A 21,420-nucleotide genomic window follows, 5' to 3' on the forward strand; every position below is an offset into this window, starting at 1 on the left:
GATCTTGAAAATATTTGTGCAGTCGTTTGGCCCTCAGTATGAAGTGATGTTAAAAGGTGAAGTAGTTTCTTCAGGAAACAAGCCTCTGATGCCTGCATCTTGCTGCTCAGATATTCCTTCGATTTTATCCAACAAGCAGTTTCTGGCGTGGGGAGGTGTCCCCCTGGGCAGGACACAGTGAGTATACACTGTAGCCGTTATCACCTAATGCTACTCTTCCCTGTGTTGATGATGACCATGTTAATGTTTTTAGAATTGAAATAAAACTATCATATATTCATTATTCATCCTATCATGAATTCAAATTTTTTAAGTAAAATTTTTATCTATTTTTAAAATACAAGCCAAAAAAATTAGGTTTCAGTTTTCTTAAGCTCTCTGGTGAATTCTGTGCTGATGACCAAACTTAGGCAATTAAGTGTGTCTTTGTTCCTTCTCTGGAAAGCCCTGGGGACTGGTGGGAAGAAGAAATAATCAGACGTTGCATCTATTTAAGGAGTTAGAGTCTAGTTGATGAAGGGGCACGTGTTCTTTACGCAGCTCTCAGTGAAGACCCCTCTCAGCTAGACTCCTGAAATGTCCTGCATGGCCGTGAGTTTGAGGAACTGTGCCCTTCTCAGTAGCTCCTATGCCCGTGCAGTCAGTCCATCTCTAAACACTGCACTTGGTTTTAATTGGCTCTGTTTTTCTGAAAAAAATATTTTTCAGAAAGTCTTTCCCAACCATGGTACCTGTGGAAGGCTTTTCTGGAAAAGGTGTGTGGAAGGTGTGCTGATAACCAAAGGTCTTTGATTTTATTCTGAGGTTAAACTCAGCAGCCTTTCCTTTTTAACACAAGGTGCACAAGGCATAGACCACAGCTTAAATAATTTAACTGCCAGTCTTCAAAATTTGAGTAAAATGGAGATTTATTCATGTGTTCTGTATTCTCCAATGAAGAGAGGATTCATATATTTTCAGAGACTGAAGGATTTTCATCCTGCCAGCCAGTTGCTATTCATACATCCATTCTACTTGCACTGTAAGTTTTTTTAAAGTAAGGTTAGTTCAGTATGCTGTTTAAAAGACTACTTTGTGCAAATGAGTCTGTTAAAGTAAAAAATCTGAGCAATGTGCTTAGGACCCTTGTTTCCACGAAAGATAGGTTTTGGAGCTGAGGATGGTATTGACTTTAATGACTTAATGAATTTAGTAATCTGAATTTTCATTGATTACTATTTTATAAGACAGATAATTCCTATACACAGAGTATGAATAATAAGGGCAGCTAAGGAGCTATAATAGGAGAGAGATTAAACCCAAAATCTTCTCTGGTAAGGTGAGTCTTGAGCATACGTTCTCAGAAATGTAGAGTTCTGGGACTGTGGAGGCACTTCCAGGCTGCTCAAGGGGCCTGTGCGGTCAGTCCATCTCCAAACACTGCAGTCAGCTTTAATTGGCTTTGTTTTTATGATTGTAGCAATATCCATGGAGGAAAACCACATTTAAGATGTGTCATTGTTTCTAGGCTTCAGAAACTAGCTTTAAGAAATAATTCTACATCTTCAGCCCAACATTTACGACTGCTCATTAGGGGACAAGACCAGGACTGCTTTCAGGTTTGTGGAGTGCATGGCTCTGTTCTGTTTCGCGTTCATCTAGATCCAGGACACTTAACACGTGTAGGCCATCTTGTGTTCTTAGTCTTCGAGGAGTTCATGTTAATGGTATGTTTTATTTGTGCTGCTGCTCTGTTTTATGCAGAGATTTTTTTTTTAAATTGTAGTTTCAGCACACTTTTGGTTCAGAAGAGCGATTGACCAGTAACTGTGAGGTCAGGATTCATCCAAAAGAAGACATTTACATCTCTGTGTTATTTGCACCTACTCGATTATCTTGTATGTTGGCCAAACTAGAAATTAAACAACTTGGAATTCGATCACAACCAGGCTTTAAGTTCACGGTAAGATAATTTTATATCTTTTTTTTCCCTCCCATGGAGTTTATGACATGTTGTAACTATTGGTTAAATATTGGTAAATTACATATACTCTGCTTTTTATAAGTCAAAATATGTGATTACCTAGATTTACAAACAAGTTAGGGAGTAATTATATACCTTGTAGGATTACCCTATTTTAAAAGCAGCCACCATAGTATTCCTGTAAGTAATGGTCTTGTCTAATGCTTGTAAGTTTCATTTTGGTTTGAAAATTTTGAAATGTACTCAACTTTTCAGAAATCCATTTTTTTGGTAAATCCAGATGGAAATGTTTAAGACGTTGACTTTCCAAGTAAATTTTATTCTTTCAGTTCAGCAAAGCATCTATTGACGTCATTTGTTAGACTCTGTTCCGTACACCAGGGATACAAAGACAAGAGCTTTTCTATTTTGTTCTTCCCAGCATAATTTCAAAAAATTTCAGGTCATTTCTTTAGCTAGATTCAGGGCACTAAGAGAGAAAAGTGATGAATCCTGGAGGAGAGGAAAGAAGGACAGGGTAGTCGGATGAAGCCTGAGCTCCCTGAAAGTAGCTAAAAACAGAGCAATTAGTTGGCAGTGGGGCTGGGAATACAATGTTGGTCGTTTCCTAGTGTCAGAGTGGACATGTGATAAATTACAAGATTAACAACACCTAAAAGTTTTTTTAAAAAGGATAGATATTTATGGCAAATTTACCTTTATTTGATGCTGGAGCTGGACACACTCTCTGTGGAGCTCTTCACATGGCCCCGTGAGCTTTGGTGGGGAGAGGTGTTAAAAGGTGTAAATGGCCATTTTCAGAATGAGGCCTGCAGAGCAGCGGTTCTCAGCCAGAGACCGTTTCACCATCCAGGGGACACTTGGTAATTTCTGGAGACATTTGTGGTTGTCACACTGGAAGTGGGAAAAGGTGCTACTGGCACCTGGTGAGTAGAGGCCAGGAGTGTGGCCAGACACCCACAGTGCACAGGGCTCCCCACATCAAATGGCCCAGCCCAGGGGCCATTGTGCCGAGGCTGAGAAGCCTGCTCTAGATGGATTTTATTTTATTTTATATATTTATTTTTGTTGTTTTATTTATGTTACGTTATGAGGCTTGTGGGATCTTAGTTCGCAGACCAGGGATTGAACCCGGGCCCCCGGCAGTGTAAGTACAGAGTCCTAACCACTGGACCACCAGGGAAGTCCCTGAGAAGCCTGCTCTAGAGCACCAGTTTCTCTGGTTGAAACTTTGGGTCAGTGGGCGTTAGTCAGATTTCATTTTATTTAATCATTCTTTTTCTTAACCTTTTAGTCAGTAATTATTTGTGACTCCTTAGACTTTTTTTAAAAAATTTATTTGTTTTTATTTTTGGCTGTGTTGGGTTGTCGTTGCTGTGCGCGGGGCTTTCTCTAGTTGTGGCGGGGGGGGCTGCTCTTGTTGCGGAGCACAGGCTCTAGGCGTGCAGGCTTCAGTAGTTGTGGCACGTGGGCTCAGTAGTTGTGGCTTGCAGGCTCAGTAGTTGTGGCGCACGGGCTTAGTTGCTCCGTGGCATGTGGGATCTTCCCGGCCCAGGGCTCGAAACCATGTCCCCTGCATTGGCAGGCGGATTCTTAACAACTGTTCCAACAGGCAAGCCCCCTCCTTAGACTTTGAAAATATAGGAAGAATACTGATTTTGAGTGTTTTCAAAAGCTGACTTTCCCTGTTACTTTCTATTTTCTTGCCTAAGATTTACTTGCAAATTTCTGTGGGAAAAGAAAAATTAGAAACACTTTTGGCTCTTGAAACTAGCAGAGCTCACCCTGAATGAGGTGGGATTTGCAGGAGCTTCAGATCTGAAGCCCTTTAAAAATGCTTTTAATTTGTACTAAAGGGCAAGCAATACTGATTTTTGATCAGCCTGAATTTAATTTTTCAAAATGTTACTTAGTATATAACAACTTGAAATAAGCTACTGATGTTTTTAAGTTTGCAAAGGATTCTTTGGAACTTATTTCAATAATTAGGAATGAAAGCTCATTTTTAAGGGAATGCATCTCAAAGGGTATGAAAAGTTTGTTTCCTAGCAGGGTACCTATTTCTTACATTCCTATTCATAGAGTCTGTTCTGTGAATCCTTGTTTCCTGGTAGTGCTGAGCCCCATGGGAGCCTTGTAGCTCAGGGGTGGCCCTGGTCAGCACTGGAGCCTCCACTCTGACCCCCACTACCAGGTTGGCTGTGCTCTGAGGCTTGTTTGAGTTCTGGGCTTCTCTTTGTTCCCTTTGGCGCAGTCCTCTGACTCTGCTAGACCAGAAGTTAACAGGATTATATGCTCATAGATTTTTCTGCCCCCAAAACTTTTCATATTGAAAATTCAGAATTATTGGGTATTTGAAAGAATTACATGGTGAACACTCGCATGCCCTGCCACTTAGATTCTACAGTTAACATTGTGCTATATTTCTTTTATCACATATTTAACTATGTATCAATTTACCTTATTTTATGCATTTCAGAATAAATTATAAATACCAGTGTCTTTCATACTGAACACTGCTTAAGCAAACATATCAATATTAATCTTTTTATTGCTCCTTTATCATCTAAGCTTGGCATATTGGAAGGTAAATAATTTTGCAGCTCTTTGATTTGTTTTTCCCTTAAAACATAGTCCTTACTATAAGGCTAGATTGACTGTGGGGAAGCTACTAGCCAAAGTACACAAAGGTTAATAATTTTAATTGTAGTAAATCTGTTTTTATTGTCTTCTCTGACCGTAATTTAATCTTCTATTTTCTGCTTACATAAAAATAATTTTGGATGTATGTGTTCTGTATTTTTAGATACCTTTGTCTGGTTATGGAGGCACAAGTAACCTGATTTTGGAAGATGTTAAAAAGTTGTCTGACAGTTACATGGTAACAGTGAATGACTTAGTGCCTGGCAAAGAAAGTAGAATTGTTTTTTCTGTTCGTAACACTGGCTCTCGAGCAGCTTTTGTTAAAGCTGTAGGTTTTAAGGATTCTCAGAAAAAAGTTTTGCTGAATCCTCGAGTATTAAGGATTTTTCCAGACAAATTTGTGCTCAAGGAAAGAACACAAGAAGTAAGTATGAAAGTCTCTGCACTAAAAATATGAGCTTATTTTTAGGTTAAAGTAATAATTATGTATTTTATGGCAGAGAGCTAAAATCGTATTTGAAAGGAATGTAGGAGTGGAAGGACTTATCTGATCTTGGAAATGCTCTTCATGTGCGTCTTTGTCTATAGTGGCTGTTTGTGCTCCTGTGACAGTTTATTCAGAGTGAAATGACTTACTCAGAAATATTTAATATTCACTCCTGATTTTTTTCTTGGCATCAGGATGTTACTATAATATATAATCCATCAGACAGAGAAAACAATTGTAAAAACACCACAGAACTGTCAACTATATACTTTTTTGGTGGAGATGAAATTTCAAGACAGCAGTACCGAAGGTGGGTCACTTACCTTACATGATGGTGGGGACCATTCAGTGGAAATAAAGAGGCTGTGACAGTGGTTTGGGATTTGGAATTTATAGAAGATGTTTCACTACTTATTAGTGAACTGGCAGATGAAAAATCTTGGTAAAATTTGTGTGACCGATAAGCTACCTGTAGGAGAAATACAGGTAGAAATACCTGTAGGAAACTCGTCTGCAGGTTTCCTTGCAGTATCCTTTTCTGGACGTACATAGTGGCCTCTGCTCCTTTGCTCAGAGAGGACCTCGGACTTCATCGTAGGACCATCTTTGTAATGATGGCAGATCAGTTTCAGAAAAGATTTAAGAACTACTGAAAGAGTATATTGTGTGAACGCACCTGACTTGGAACATTTCTGGGAGTGTTGAGAATCATTTCAAAGGATCAAGTCGTATTTTAGACATGTGTAGGGTGTCTAACTCTAGCTACTTAAGCTTGTACTTGTAAAAAATTTGGTACATCCGATCTAAATGTAGTTTAATATGCTGGAATGTTGTCAAATTTATATTTAGGTCTAGGTGTAATTTAGACATTCTGTGTGTTGAATTCAGAGTTCTCGTGTCACAAAATCTCGTTTCCTAGCCTAAAGCTGAGTATGAGGTAAGTGAAGCTCCTGCCAGTTCATTGTTCGCAGGAAGTCATTGCCTCCCGGGAGGGCGGGCGTGTGCGTGGGCCAGTCATTCCTTCTTCCAGTCCTTTGTGCTCTGCTGTGTTTTATTCTGATACAGAGTTCAGGAAACTGTTTTATTTTTAATCTGTGGAAGACTGTTAGAATGCTTAAGAAGAGTTTAGTGATGAGTTGCTAAATGATGATAGCACAGACCTGAAGTGAAGAGCTCAACTTTGAATGCGGTTTTTTCTCTCAGTTGAGTGTTTTAGAAATAGAAACTGGCATTTAGAGAAATTAGATCACAAGGTTTTTTGGTTTTTGTCCTTTCTCTCTACTGGGATATAGAAATCAGCGTACTCCTTTATAACTCCTCTTTGCCATTAATTTATAGTAATGAGATTTCTTTCGTTTGTGAACATCTGTGTTTTATAGAGAAATTTACTTTTCAGTTCTCTCACCTCAAAATTCTCTAGAAGAGGTCAAAGTAACAGAATTACATGGTAATTTAAATATTTCCTTCTGATGTTTTATTTATATCATTTTCTTGGCATATTTTTTCTGAGGCAAATTTCTAACTGACCAAATTACCACAAATAATGAAAATGTATGACCCGAAAAGAATCTAATTTTATCTTCTTTCTACTCTTCTGTTAGGAAGTTGTTGTTTTGATGTGTTTAACTGAAACTGATGATTGTACTACCATGTATAACTTTTAAGGGAATTTCCAAAACAAGGTTTTTTTTTTAAATTACTTATATTGGGATTTAGGACATAATATCTATGAACTAATGTATCATGATGTTAATGGGATTTTCCAGATGCATGAATAAAATCTAATTAAGGTTATTTTGTATGTAAAACGACTTCTGAATAAAATCTCTACTGGCAGAGCCATGCTGCACACACCAGGGGTGAGAGAGCAGGTCCTTCCCACCCAGAGCATGCTGCAGAACATCAACTTCACGGAAGCATTTCAGGACGAGCTGCTTGTGACTGAAGGTAGGAATTTCAACGTATTTTAAATCTTCTGGGTCCAGTGTGTGAGGAGGAAGAGTGTTAGCTTAGATGTGGTATCAGGCTGAATTTGAGTCACAGCTTTGCTGTATGACTTTGGACAGATTACATCACTGAAATTCAGTTTCCTTAGCTGTAAAATGAGAGGAATAATGTCTGTGCTCTCTACACAGAGTTCTTGTGAAGATCAGATGAGAGGGCTTTGCCTTGTAAATGTTAGATGTTATTAATATGTTATTGCACCTAGTCTTTGGGTGGACTTGTGAATAGAGGAGGAGAATGGTCATTATTAAACTCAAGTTATTACTGTTAAAGATTTCATGATTGCAAACTTACACTCATTTTGAGATTTCTCTGCTCTTGTGCCTGCTGTGCAATTTATGGAGGATGTGATAGTGGTAGTGTGACTCTAATCTAGATGTTTAGCCCTATTTGAGCTGAGCAATTCAGGTATTTAATGGTATTTATGACTCATACAAAATATAAGAATGGAAACATGCAAATTGTGTAAAAATATGTGTACAGATTTTCACCACAGTATTGTTTATAATGGGAAGAAGTTAGGAGTAAACTAAACTTCCAAGAGTAGGGGATCGTTTAATTACACAATAGAATATTTTGAAGGCATTCAGACAATATGATTCTATATTAAATGACATGGAAAGCTCCTCAATTTATTAAGAAAAGAATTATTTTAAAATTTTGCATATAAGATCACCTGTCTACCCCTTGGCCTGTGAGCCCCTAGAGGCAAGGGCTGCACCTTCTACCCCTGTGACTCATGCCCTGCACTCCCCACCAGCTCATTTGGTAAAAATAATTTAATGTCTTATTTATAGTTACCTAGGTAAAATTGCGGGAGTATACACACCAAAATATTAAGAATGGTTATATTCTGGTGGTAGAATTTCAGGTGGTAGTGTCTTTTCCCCCCATTTTTATTTTCTAGTTTTTTAATGATGAAATACACACTCCTTCTGAAGTGGGAAATGATAAAGGAAAAGGATATTTATGCCTATGTAGAGGTGATATAGAATAGTTTATGATCTTTTCAGCAAATTGGGAGTCTAGATCATCTGCTTCAAGGGTGGGTTAGTTAAAAATAATGAAAAGATTCGAAATGGTTGGAAAGAACGTTGGATTTGGAGCTGAACCTCAGTTCATAGCCCATCTCTGCCACCTCAGCTCCTCCGAGCTTCACCTTCCAAATCCCTTCCTCAGAGGAAGGATCCACGTGAAAGAGTTAACCTGAACTGTGCTGTGGAGATGGACCCACACACGTAGCAGCAGCAGTGAAGTCTAATGAGAACTGGGCAGCGTGAGCGTGCAGCCCTCGCAGCTTCACGACTCTATGGCTGAGTGGACTTGGTGGGGAGTGCAGGGCACGAGTCACAGGGGTAGAAGGTGCCGCCCTTGCCTCTAGGGGCTCACAGGCCAAGGGGGAGACAGGTGATCGAAGTACAGCATGAAAGTGCTGTGACAGAACTGTGCTTAGGGACCTGGGGGCCACAGAGAAGGGGCACTCCGCTGAGAAAGCGGGGAGGGGGTTGACAAGGAGGAGAAGGTGTGGACCAGGGTGGGGGAGGGTATTCAGGCAGAGGGAGCTGCATGTGCAAACATTCAGGAAGTGGGTGTGTTAAGGGTTGTGTTGACAAACCTGACCAAGCGCTCAGGTGACCTGCTGAGACCCCCCTGTGATGGGGTTGAGTGGGGGCTTCAGGTGGGTCCTTGGGGCCAGGTTGCACATCAGGGAGTATTGGGCTCCTGGAGATGGTGTGCGTGCTGTCCAGGTGAGGGCAGGAAGCAGCCCCACTTGTGCTGGTTGGTGTAATGGATCCCTATAAGAATGTTGCAGTTGAACTTTTTACATGATTATTTTGAAAAACATTTGAGCATATTACTATTAACAAGCATTCATAGCGATCTCACTTTTGTAAAATGTGGAATTACTGTGGCAAATAATTTCACAATTAAACTTTTATAGTCAGATGTCTTGTTTAATATAAATTTTAATTTACACTTCCTGTGTTCTTTCTGAATTTCCATCTTAAATATACTTAATTCTTAATATCTAATTTATATGTAGAATACAAGCGTGTTCTCTAAAATTTCTTGTATATATAAATTCAGGTAGGATTATCTTTGGATAAACCTTGAGCACTGTCTGATCAATCTAAATACATATAGTTATACTAATACTGCCTGTTTCTGGATTTACTTAAGTTTTTATGAGACTGCCGCTTATGAAGTGTGTGCTCTCAGCCTCTGTGTTTTGGCCCCTCATTTGGGGTGGAGGTGATGATGCCTCGGAGAGCTGTGGAAACTGACCAGGTTGGTTTATGTTGGGGGTCAGAACAGTGTCCACAGCCCTGAGACAGGTTGTTACTCGTACTTCCCGTGGGGAGACTGAGGCTCGGGCTGGTGAAGGAAGCTGCCAGAGGTCCCAGGCTGAGCGTTGGCGTGGCTGTAATCCAAATCCAGGGCCAGAGCCTGAGCTGCCAGTCATTGATGCTAATCCGTAGTGTTAAAAATCCAAATGTCACCTACCCTCAACTAAGAAGATAGAAGAAAATATGTAAATATATGAGTACCTCTGTTACTTGGTGGTGTGATTATGTGAAGATTCATGTATTTCAAACATTATTTTCTATTTCAGTATATGACCTTCCCCAGCGGCCCAATGACGTCCAGCTCTTTTATGGAAACATGCGTAAAATTATACTTTCAGTAATTGGAGAATTTAGAGATTCTGTTTCTAACAGAGAGTTTCTTCCACCTTCTTCCAGACCTAGCTTGGAATCTAAAAGGTAAAACTAACAAAACATCTTTCATCTGAGTTCAAGATTATTTGATTCACAGTAGAGCTGATCTTTTCCCTTGTACTTTGTTGGGTTTTGTCTCAAACTGTTTATTTCATCTTTATTTTTAAGTTGAAATAATTCCAAATTTACAGAAAAGTTTAAAAACAATACAGAGGGACTTCCCTGGTGGCACAGTGGTTAAGAATCCACCTGCCAATGCAGGGGACAAGGGTTCGATCCCTGGTCTGGGAAGTTCCCACATGTTGCAGAACAACTAAGCCCGTGTGCCACAACTACTGAGCCCATGTGCCGCAACTGCTGAAGCTTGCACGCCTAGAGCCCATGCTCCACAGCAAGAGAAGCCACTGCAATGAGAAGCCTGTGCACGGCAATGAAGAGTAGCCCCCACTCGCTGCAACTAGAGAAAAGCCCACATGCAGCAATGAAGACCCGACGCAGCCAAAAATAAATAAATTAATTAATTATAGAGAACTCCCATACGCTATCTGCACTGAGATTTCGCAGTTGATAACGTTTTACCACATCTACCTTATGGTCTTTCATGTATATACAGGTTTTTCTGAACCATTTAGGAGTGACTTGCAGACATGATGACCAGTAGCCCTGAATTGGCTGTAGATGCTCCCCCTCATAGGCACGGCAAGCCCGTCAAGGTTAGGACGCTGATGCAGTGACGCAGGACCACCATCTGGTCCACGGAGTCTCCCAGTGATGTCCTGTGTAGTTAAGGCAAACGGCAAACAAGAAACTGCCCCCTTCCACTTCCTCTTTGGTCCAGAATCTAATCTGAGATCACACGTGCGTTTGGTTGGCTTGTCCATTTACTCTCTTTCAATAAAGAGAGCTCCTCAGTCTTTCACAACAGAGAAAACACACAGGGTTTGCTTATCAAGTACGATCCACAGAATCAAAGGTATTTTCCAGAATGAAGCTTCAGTACTAATTTGGGGTGAAACACAGAGAAACCTGGGGTTGCCCATGGTACTTTCTAGATCTACTTTGTAACATCAACACTCCCCTCTGGCTTAGATTTAGCGCGAGGTCCGTAAGTTGTGGGTGTGGTGCGTCACACAAGAGACTATTTTGATCATGAAAGGTATTTTATACTTTGATAACTATGTAACTTATGTGATGCTTTTCAAACAACTGTGCCACATAAATTCGTAAGTTTCAGATTTCTTTACCACAAGCAATGTGAGACAGACCAGGTGCTGCCTGTTTTAAGGACCCGAGTGCATTTGCTGTGGGATCCGGCATTTGCAAGATTACAAGGCGATTTGACCAAGCCATCTTTCTTTTTTTTCTCTGGTCGTTTCTTAAAAAGGGAAAAGTAGGCTGCAGGCCAGCTGCTAACTCTTTCTTACCAGGTACCTTGATGTTTTTATAGAATACAGGCCAGTTACTTTGTAAAATATTCTCGATTTCAGTTCACAGCTTCAGGACATGCAGAATGATGCTGTTTGTTTCTCAGCGAAGCTTCCTCGGTGGTGAACAATGCTGATTTGTCCTGTTACTAGCAATATTTTTATCACTTTAAGTGGTGTTTGCCAGGTTTCTCTACTGTAAAGTTAATAAATATCTTGAAGGGATATTATAATACACAACTTGGAGACAATGAATGATCTTGTTTCTCGTGAGACTTTGAGCACCCAGTGAGGATTGCTTCCTGAATCATATTATGTCTGTCTTGGTTACTAAATGGTGATTTTCTGATCCCATCTTTCTGCATTTATTAGTTATCTTTCTACTTTGAGGAAGGAATTTCCTTTTCCTTCTTATTCACATATATTAGGGCCGACTCGTGGATTCAAGATTAATCCTTGTTGTCATTATATCGTCCCCTGACCTGCTCCTTGGTCCTTTGCCTGTGCCCACAACACCTCTGGGCACCTCCTTATTCACAGGCACAGCAGGATGGTCGAGGCTCGTCCTTCACTTGCCTGTCCAGCCTGGAAACGAGGACACGGGCAGCAACGTGCTCATTGCTATTGAGGTGTCCTTGCTTCCAGGCCCGCTCAGTGGACAGAGCTAGGAAATATATGAGTTTATATACAAATCCACATGCAATTTATATCTACTTCTGTTTATAAATGTGTTAAAATCTTGAGTTTACACTGATACCTCCAATTCTAATCTAACATAACACATGGACTCCTTTCCTCCTTCCCATAATTGTACCTTTTTTCTCCAGTACTGAGAAGCCTGGCCCCATTATTTTCAATATGTTTACGTTTTACTCAGTCCCCCTGTTTTCAGCCAATCTTGTCTTCACATGGTCTGTCTCCCTGGGCCCAGTGTTGCCAACTCACACCAGCAAGTCTTAGTGGCACCAGCTGAGGGCTGACTCCCTCCATCCCCATCACCCTAGTGCCTCCGACTCACGCCAACTTGGTTTCTTTAATCCCTATGCTGTTCGTGTTAATTTTTTTTCTAAGATAGTCAAAGATAGTATTAACATGTATTAAAAATTACCTTGACAGTTACTTCAGTTGTGAGGAACTTGTTCTTAGGAAGCTAAAAAAACAGGAATCAACTTTGTTTTTAAATTGTTTTCTGACGTTTGGCTGGTGCCCCCTTTGTTTCTCTGGGGCGGTATAGGTCTGATTGGAAAGGGGTGGGTCAGAGGGCAGTGAATTAGGGGTGAAGAGAGGGATTTCTCTCTGTCCGCCAAGTGTTGACTGGAGTCCAGGTGTAGCCCCCACTGTGTGGTAGGTGAACTTGGTCACCGTACCAGTGAACTTCGGTTGTCATGTGTTCTCGTGGTTATGAAATTTAGTTGAATTACAATTTTTTAGTAATCTAAGGCTTATTAGAAAACCCAATTTCAACACTTAGTAAAAAAAAATCTTCCTAAACTTTATTAGCATTTCTTAACTGTGGTTTTTTGCCATAAGATTTTGTTTTAAAGTTTTTTGGTGTTAGTGATGCAAAGGCAGTTATCATTATTGTTATAGATACTTGAAGAGTTTTGTTGTTTTTCTTAAATTCTTAATATTGGGTAGGTTTTTTTTTTTTTAAGGAAGGAAATTCTTTTATTTATTTATTTATTTTTTGGCTGTGTTGGGTCTTCGTTGCTGCGTGTGGGCTTTTCTCTAGTTGCGGCGAGCAGGGGCTACTCTTTGTTGCGGTGTGCGGGCTTCTCACTGTGGTGGCTTCTCTTGTTGCAGAGCACAGGCTCTCGGCGCGCGGGCTTCAGTAGTTGTGGCACGTGGGCTCAGTTAAAGCCCAGGCTCACTAGTTGTGGCGCATGGGCTTAGTTGCTCCAAGGCATGTGGGATCTTCCCAGACCAGGACTCGAACCTGTGTCCCCTGCATTAACAAGTGGATCCTTAACGACTGTGCCACCAGGGAAGCCCTGGGTAGTTTTCTAGTAAATATTTTTTAAAAAACATTTATTTATTTATTTGGCTGCACCGGGTCTTAGTTACAGCACGCAGGATCTTTAGTTGTGGCATGAGGGATCTAGTTCCCTGACCAGGGATCGAACCTGGGCCCCCTGCATTGGGAGCACGGAGTCTTAGCCACTGGACCACCAGGGAAGTCCCTCTAGTAAATCTTTTAAGAGACCTCAGATGGCATGCAGAAGTCAAGGCAGGAAACAAATCATTGCAGATTCTAATTAAAGGTTAGTAATATTTAACCTATACTGTACTTTACTCTTTTTTTTTATTTAATTAATTAATTTATTTATGGTTGTGTGGGGTCTTCGTTTCTGTGCGAGGGCTTTCTCTAGTTGCGGCAAGTGGGGGCCACTCTTCCTCACGGTGCGCGGGCCTCTCACTATCGCGGCCTCTCTTGTTGCGGAGCACAGGCTCCAGACGCGCAGGCTCAGCAGTTGTGGCTCACGGGCCTAGTCGCTCCGCGGCATGTGGGATCTTCCCAGACCAGGGCTCAAACCCGTGTCCCCTGCGTCAGCAGGCAGATTCTCAACCACTGCGCCACCAGGGAAGCCCTGTACTTTACTCTTTATACACTTCTTTAAGAAAACCCCAATGTGAAGGATTCTTATTCACTGAAAAATATATAATGCACTTTTATTTTTATCTAAGTGTTTTCAGATTTATGAATAATTAATATAAAAATGTGACACAGTCTGCTTTATCATTTTTAATTTCTTTTCTCTCTCTCTCTGTCTCTCTCTCTCTCTCTCTCTCTAGTGAATCTGGCAGTTGTGGGACACATGGTGGTAACATTTCTTTGGATGTTTTACCAGTGAAAGGTCCTCAGGGGTCTCCACTTCTTTCACAAGCTGTTCGCCCACCTCAAGATAAATCGGCCTCGGAAGAAGTGTGGGCTGTCCAGCCTGAACGCTTGATTTTAGTCGCCCCTTCTTGTGAGTATGTCCCCAATGACAGGACAGAAAGTCCCTCTGGGGCCCGGGCTGTACTTGCTCTGTGCTCAGGGCTCTCGTAGGACAGACCTGGGCTCCGTGCAGATGTGGCTGGTGGCTTGCCCAGGCCTCCCCTGCCTGCTACAGACCCGACCAGAGTGTCGTCCTGACACGAGGCCTCAGACCCCAGGCCAAGCTCCCATGTGGCAGAGCTACCCATCCGGGGGTCTTGATTCCTGCCCCCCACCCCCCCATCCCCCACTGAGAATGCAGTTGGCACTTGGCCTCTTTTACCCTTAACGTTGATACCCTTGGTCCAGAGTAGGAACAAATCTAGTACCTATGTCTGTGCCCAAGACAGGGAGTAACAATTACCAGATTTCCTTTTTCTTCTTTGTTCATTACTAAACTTTGTTCAGTATCTTTGTAGTTTCCAAGAGTAAATGAAGGTCTTGCTTTACCAGGAATTTGAAATTTCTGTAATTGGGCAGTTGGGAAAACAAAATGAGTTAGTATGGTAGTGTTTTTATTTAGGATTTATTTTTACTATTTATTACCCTTTGTCTTTTTCACAAATGCTAAATGTAAGTAACATTTTATTTATCTGCTGTCATAGGTGATATGGCAAAAACTGGACGTTTCCAGATTTTAAACAATTCTGTTAGGTTACTGAAATTTGAGCTGTACTGGCCAGCACATTGTCTTACAGTGACACCACAACATGGGTTTATCGCACCAGAGTAAGTATGACCTCCCTTTCCCCTGGGTGTTATTTAGATGCTTTAGCATGGTGACTTTTTAAGGATCAAATAATAGGCCATTTTAATTTATTCAGTAGAGTTTTGCAGTGTGCTGACTCTGTAAAGAGCACCATGCTTGGTTCTGTGGGACCACAGTGAGTTCAAGACTCATGCTTCTTAGCGGGTGGAGACCATGTCCACAGCCAGTTACGGTATCGGCCTAACAGGGTGGAGAGACGTGTGAGGTGGGGGAGAGTTCCTGATGTAGCTCTACCTACAGAATTACAGCACAGGGTTACGGCTGTGCATGTGATGAGGGTAGTGGTCTCCAAAGCCCTGGTGGTCCTGCCTTTGTCACCTTGGGTCTAGCAGCTTATTCTGCTGGTTTTCTCTAAGGACATTTTACGGACACCGATTCCTGGCTTCTGATATGTCTGAGCCATAATCTAGCTTGCCGTTTTCTACAAAGGATATTTTAAGGTAAAAAAAAGTCTTTGGAGGCCAGATGGTGATGAGCAGCTGCCCTCTCTGTGCAGCTTAATTACTGGGATATAGCCTCAGCTCTGCAGCTTCTCAGGGACTGTGTCTGGGTTGGCACAGAATACGCACATCTGAAAGTTGCTTCACATTTGGGAATAGCAACTTTGCACAAGAGCAACATGAAGTTTATTTGCTTTTGCAAAATGATGGCATATGCGTATCAGGAGAGTTTATTTGACCAAGACTGGGTTAAGGTATGGTTGGGGACACTCCAGAGAAAGGTTCCTAGGACCAAAGCAGTCAATTAAATGTTTGTCCGTTAATGGGTGAAAAGCTGGGAGATGATAGGACAGGTTGTTCACAGAGACTTGTCCATCACCCTGCGTGTTGAGCTTTTAGCAGTGGGAGGTCATCTTGCTCGGCCATTTTGGACGTGGGTACTAACCTCTCTTTATAACTGGTGGTTTCTCTTAAGTCACAAATCCAGTTACATCGTCCACATGTAAGTCTTTGACATCCCATAGCTCTAGAAGAGAACAGTGAGCACAGAAAACCTGACCAACCCCCTTTCCCACCCTCTATTCCCTTCCAGTTACGATCTGTGACCGTGACGGCTCGTCCTTTATCATCGGTGACTCAGAGCCTTTGTGTTACTGGTCTTTTGCTCCAGAAATGTTTAACTTGAATTGCTGTTTAGATGGCATTTCTGTGGTGTGGTCCATTTTCACATGAGCTTTGCCCTTAGGTTCTTGGGTTCACACCACTCAGCTTTTTGTCAGCCTCTGGGTTGGGGTTGAGGCCAAATTATATGCGCCTGGGAGCTTACCTCTGTTCTCTGCTCTTTCTGAGCAGTGAGGAAATAGTTGGTGACTGACAGGACAGTGTTTGTAACTCTTGTGGTTACTGCCGTTCCAGTACAGGGTATTCTTGGTTCTTAGTGTTCAATTCTTCTTTTAAGGAGCAAGCTACAAATTCTTGTGAGTCCTAATTCCTCCTTATCCACAAAACATTCAATGTTCCCGTGGAGTGGCTTGATCTATATACACTGTGACAATGGACAGAAGGTAATTTTTTAAACATTTTTTTGATCAACATTTCTCTTTTTTTGCAGTTTAAGTTTTGTAATCCTCATTGATAGCACTTACATTTCAGAAATCGAATTGAGGTGTCCTTTTAGCCCAAATAGACTTAGAGTATTTAGTGCAGAGTTTTTCCACTAGTGAGCTGAACAAGTGTCATGGGTGGGCAGCAATGGAGAGTGGGGCCTGGAAGCCATCATTAACTTGAAGATTTTGCTTTGGAGAAAAGAGGGGAGTTGGGAGAAAGGATAAAGTCAAAGAGCTACTTTGGGATCTGAATGGACTTTAATTTCTAAATTCACCAGTGTTTCATTTGTTTGGCATTACTTTTCTCTACCATAATTTAAAAATAGGAATTAAAAAAAAAAATAACAGCTTCACTTGCATCTTATCCCTTTGTTTGGCTCATTTCAGAAAATTGTGAAGGTTCAAATTCGAGAAGATTTGACCCAAGAAGAACTTTTCACTTGTTTGACCTCCAGCCCATTTGGAATCCTTTCTCCAGAAACAGAGCCTTCAGTTAATCATCTGGTAAAACCAGTGACAAAACCACCTTCCATAAGAGTTGAGATAAGAAATAAGACTGTTACTTTTCCTACAACAGAACCTGGTGAGACTTCAGGTATTGTATCACAAGGTTACGTGTAATTCAGACTTCTGCTAGTACGTTGGATCTAACGCTCTTAGTTAACTGTAGTTTGTGATAGGTGCAGTTTTCCCGCTACTTCAAGAGAAAATCAAGTAGTCGCTGGAAATCGTTTCAGCTATGAGCTGGATTTGCAGACGCTTAAAAATTGTACCATGTTGAATTTAGGCCTTTAATAACTCTCTGTTCCAGAAGGCTTAGACTTTTTTATCAGAACCATCCCTCCCCGACTCTCACTAGCTCTTTGACCAGAATTGCTACTAAGTTAGTGGCTGAAGAGGACAGGAAGGTGGGTGGAGCCCGGCTCTGTCAGTTACTCTGTGACTACAGGCTCCAAACTTGCCCAGCCTCCCCAGCTGTGATTAACACCCACCACCCAGGGCCTGGGGATGGTGACGCGGTGTGTGAAGCACCTCTGAGCTTCCTTGGGCCGGAGTAGTGCTTTCTGCCTCTGTGGGCGCTCTCCCCGTGGCCTTGGGGTCTAGGATTGCACATGGACAACTTAGATAGGGTCTGGGGCCACCTGTCACCTGGCCCCCCAGCTCCTCAACTCTCGTCGTCTGTCTTCCACTGCAGCTCAGTCTCCTGCCCTCAGGGTCCCTCCTGGATCTCGTCTGCACCAGGAGCTGTACCATGTTTTCACTCAGTTTCAAGCCTGTCACTTCTGCCCATCACCCCCTCCGGCTCTTCCCAACTCACTTACTCCAGTGGTCAGAGCAGTTGCCTGACCACATTCAGACCTCCAGGCCTTTCCCCTGCCCATCGCCCCACCCACAGCGCACTTCTCCCCTATCCCTCCTCAACTTCTGTGCTCTGTCCCTGTAACTCCTCACAAACACTCGTGACTGCCTTGTGCCCCTCGCCCAATGCATTCCCATCTGGCAGAATCCCGGCCCTGTCTCTGCCCCTGAGTGCTGTGCGACTTGGGCCCCTAGACGCCCCGAGCACAGGCTTCCCCAGCGCCCTCGCAGCCCTCCTCCCCGCCTGCCCCCGCCCCCAGTAGCTGAGTCCTCTTGCTCGCAGCCCCCGCTGCCCCCTCCTCCCCGCTCCTGCTTGTTCCGGCTCTTGCCTTTGCCTCACACATGGTTGAAAATCTAGAGACCATCCCAGGTGACCCTTGCGCTGGGAACCTGGGCCCACCTGCTCCTGCCGTCTCAGGCGGGGCTCCCTCGGGCCCTCCTCCCCCATTGTCTGCATTTCTTCCTCTTTGCCTAAGCGTCTCCATCAGGACGCAGCATGCCTGCCGTCACCCATGGACGGGGTGCCCTTGGCCCCTCGCCTTGCTGCGGCTGCCCTGCCCTCCTCCCTGGCCCCTTCCTGCCAGGGTTGTGCTCCCACCCTCGCTTTTTCAGCAGCTTAGCTGCTGCCACCACCAGGCCCTGAACTTGCTCCCATCAAGGTCATTAGAAAGCTTGATTTTGCCAAATCCAGGGCATCTTTTGTGTGTCTTTTTCAGTTTGACCTTAGCACTGGCAGCCACTCCTTCCCCCTTGGAGCAGCTCTTGGGGCTCACCTTGCCTCAGGGCCCCTCCTGAGCCTGTGCTGCTCCCTCCTCCTCTTCTGGCTCCTAATGCCTGCATCCCATTCCTTCTCTCTGCTCGCCCTGAGTCCCAGATGTGCACCCCACACATCCACGAAACCTGCTTCTCCAGCCTTTCCCATGTCAGCAGCGGCACCACTGCCTGTGCACTTGGTTGAGCCAAATCCCTACAGTTGATGTCTCTTCCCTTCTGTTCACCCGTCCCGTCCGTCAGCACGTCCTTTGCAGTCTGTCTGCAGAATAAACCCCACATCTGCCCGCTGACTTTCCTCCCTTGGCCACCACCAGGCCTGATGCAGGTCACCCTGTGCGGCATCTTGGCCGAGGGCCGCAGTGACATGGGCCAGGCTCTGCCCGCACTCTGACCCCGTGCAGCCTCTTACCTGCGCAGCACCAGGGGTTCATGCATGGTGAAGACCCTGCTGTAGTTCTTCAGTAGCTTTTTGCATTGCACTTCCGTTAAATACAAGATAGGGCATCTGTCAAACAGGACTTTGTTAGAAAATAATGTTATTCCTGTTGGACTCTAAGGGATCTAAGTGTATTTTTTCCCTGTGATGAGGTCAACACAGTATTTTCCACACATTATCCCACGAATCTGCTTGTTTATTTACCCCTCGAAGAGTTTGAGTTGTTAAATGTGTTCCTTTTAGGAAGTTACCTGGAACTTGAGAATCACGGTGACACGGAAGTGAGGTGGCACCTGTCATCCTTAGCCCCACCTTACGTCAAGGTCAGTAATAATTGCCTCAAATATACTCATTTTAATGTTTAATTTTATGCAGGATGTTTAAAAATCTGAATTATGAACATATGTTGAGATTACTGGTTTTTTGTTCCCCTGCTTCATTTACTTGATTATCTTTGTAAGTGGGGCTAACCTGCCCAGTCGTGTTCACGAGGTGGTTTTGAGAGTCAAGTTAGAGAATGTATGTGAAAATACGTGCTTGTTCTGTTTCATGCTGTCTCCTGCAACCCTGCTTTTTATCTGAAATAACTATTTTGAAAAATATATAAAAGTTTTATACCAGGGCGTTGTGTGTGTGCTTTTCTATCCTGGGTTCCAAGTGCTGCTATGTGTTTTCAGCCAGTGGGAGCGAGTGCAGGAGACGGGATTGAACCTTCCTTGCCAGTGAGTTTTAGCCTGTGTGCCCTGCAAGTGGTGTCCGCCACTGGGCACCACCCGAGCCAAGTGTGTGGTCACGTGTGGTGTGGCCGCTCTGCCCTTTTCTCCGTTTGACCATCATGGTTGTGAGCCATAATGTTAACAAGACGTGTGTAAAAGCTAGTGCTGGGCCCACTGACAAGAAATGAAGCGCTGGTATCATATGGAGTGTTGAAACGCACGCTCAGCAGGGTCTTCAGGGTCTTTGAGGAAATGGCAGTCCTCCGATGTGGGAGCAGCCTCCTACAGAGCACTGCCGCCAGGGGTGGGATGAGGGTTCGCGTCAGGTGAGGCCTGGTGTGAGCCAAGCCCAGGGTGCTCCTGGCCCACCATGAAACAGGCTGGTTTGACCTCGATGACCGTAAAGGCAATGGTGTCACTGGAATAGATCCGCTTACTTTTTTGTTTTTTTATTTGATTGTTTAAATGGTGTCTTTGTAGGGAGTTGATGAAAGTGGAGATGTTTTTCGAGCTACCTATGCAGCATTCAGATGTTCTCCTATTTCTGGTGTACTGGAAAGCCATGGAGTCCAAAAGGTGAGTTCTGACACCTTTTCACAGCCGTCTGGTAAGAACACAGTGTTGGCTGGCTAGGAGTGCCTCGTTGTTTCCACCCAGAAGAATTCGCTCCACCTGGACCAGTGCTGCTCACAGCCAGGCTGTTGCAGGAGCAGCTGCAGCACAGGTCAGCGCTCTGCTTCTTCAGCGGGACATCTTGTGTGAAACAAAACACCGTGCTTGGTGGTGTCGTTGGTTTACATTCTGGTGTAAGCACTTCAGGTGGCCTCAGGTTGCCAGTGCTTAGAACACGCTTCTGGTAGTGCTGATCTAGACAGTGGTTTTGTCCACCAGCTGTAGTCAGAAAACTCTGCCAGTGTTGCAGACCACTCAGTGTTCATGTGGGGTCAACAGTGTGTCTTCAGGGCAAGTGTGACAGGTCCCTTTAGTACCACAGCCCTGGTAAGTTCCGGTTTGTTTGTAGCCCTGACCTGGCCCCTTCATGTATCTTGCAGGGATGCTAGTTGTTCACGTGGCCTCAGTAATACACTTTTCCTTTTTCATTCCAATAGCCAAAACTCATTTATACTATAGCATTTACTTGATATGGGTCCAGTTCCTCAGAGATTCAAACTTGTAATAAGGTTTAGAACATAGTTGTGAGCTTGTAACTGACCATGAGAGAATCTTTGAGCAATGACAGTGTCACAGACTCTGTGTGCTTCACTGGGTCTGTGTAACAGGCTTCCAGAGGGTTTCTGACTTTCTTGTAAAGACACAGAGTTCTACCAGCGTAGTTTATTTCACTTCCCAGACCACAAGCAGCCGAGCAGGGAGCACACGTTGCTCAACAGAAGTTCTGCATCTGAAAGGAAGGTGCAGAGAAGCCCCAGCAGGAAAGTCATCTTCTGTGCGTGGATCAGAAGACCTGACGGTATTAAAACAGCAGTGCTCCCTAAACTCATCTACAGGTTCAGCACAGTCCCAATCAAAATCCCAGCTTGTTTTTAAGAGATTGACAGGCTGGTCCTAAACTTCATGTGGGTGTGTGCAAGGGACCCAGAA

General features: G+C 43.4%; 1 protein-coding gene and 1 long non-coding RNA gene across 13 annotated transcripts in view; one reads left to right on the forward strand and one right to left on the reverse strand.

Annotated features, from left to right (window-relative positions):
- LOC309639081 overlaps positions 1–21,420 on the reverse strand; it is a 224,141-nt gene that overhangs the window by 76,603 nt on the left and 126,118 nt on the right. The gene's annotated exons all lie outside the window — the stretch shown is intronic.
- CEP192 (centrosomal protein 192) overlaps positions 1–21,420 on the forward strand; it is a 106,816-nt gene that overhangs the window by 59,198 nt on the left and 26,198 nt on the right. For 9 of the 12 annotated variants that reach the window (XM_082415838.1, XM_082415839.1, XM_082415840.1 and 6 more), the window contains 13 exons: positions 1–177; positions 1,460–1,598; positions 1,766–1,942; positions 4,770–5,030; positions 5,288–5,403; positions 6,931–7,040; positions 9,712–9,862; positions 14,035–14,210; positions 14,824–14,947; positions 16,386–16,491; positions 16,921–17,128; positions 19,346–19,425; positions 20,299–20,394. In XM_082415838.1, the coding sequence (XP_082271964.1) occupies positions 1–177; positions 1,460–1,598; positions 1,766–1,942; positions 4,770–5,030; positions 5,288–5,403; positions 6,931–7,040; positions 9,712–9,862; positions 14,035–14,210; positions 14,824–14,947; positions 16,386–16,491; positions 16,921–17,128; positions 19,346–19,425; positions 20,299–20,394 (1,921 nt within the window). The remainder of the gene's footprint in view (positions 178–1,459; positions 1,599–1,765; positions 1,943–4,769; positions 5,031–5,287; positions 5,404–6,930; positions 7,041–9,711; positions 9,863–14,034; positions 14,211–14,823; positions 14,948–16,385; positions 16,492–16,920; positions 17,129–19,345; positions 19,426–20,298; positions 20,395–21,420) is intronic. The other 3 variants (XM_082415842.1, XM_082415843.1, XM_082415841.1) reach the window with 2 other exon arrangements.

Source organism: Balaenoptera physalus, assembly GCF_965194825.1.
Source record: "Balaenoptera physalus genome assembly, chromosome: 12".
Classification (NCBI taxonomy): Eukaryota; Metazoa; Chordata; class Mammalia; order Artiodactyla; family Balaenopteridae; genus Balaenoptera; species Balaenoptera physalus.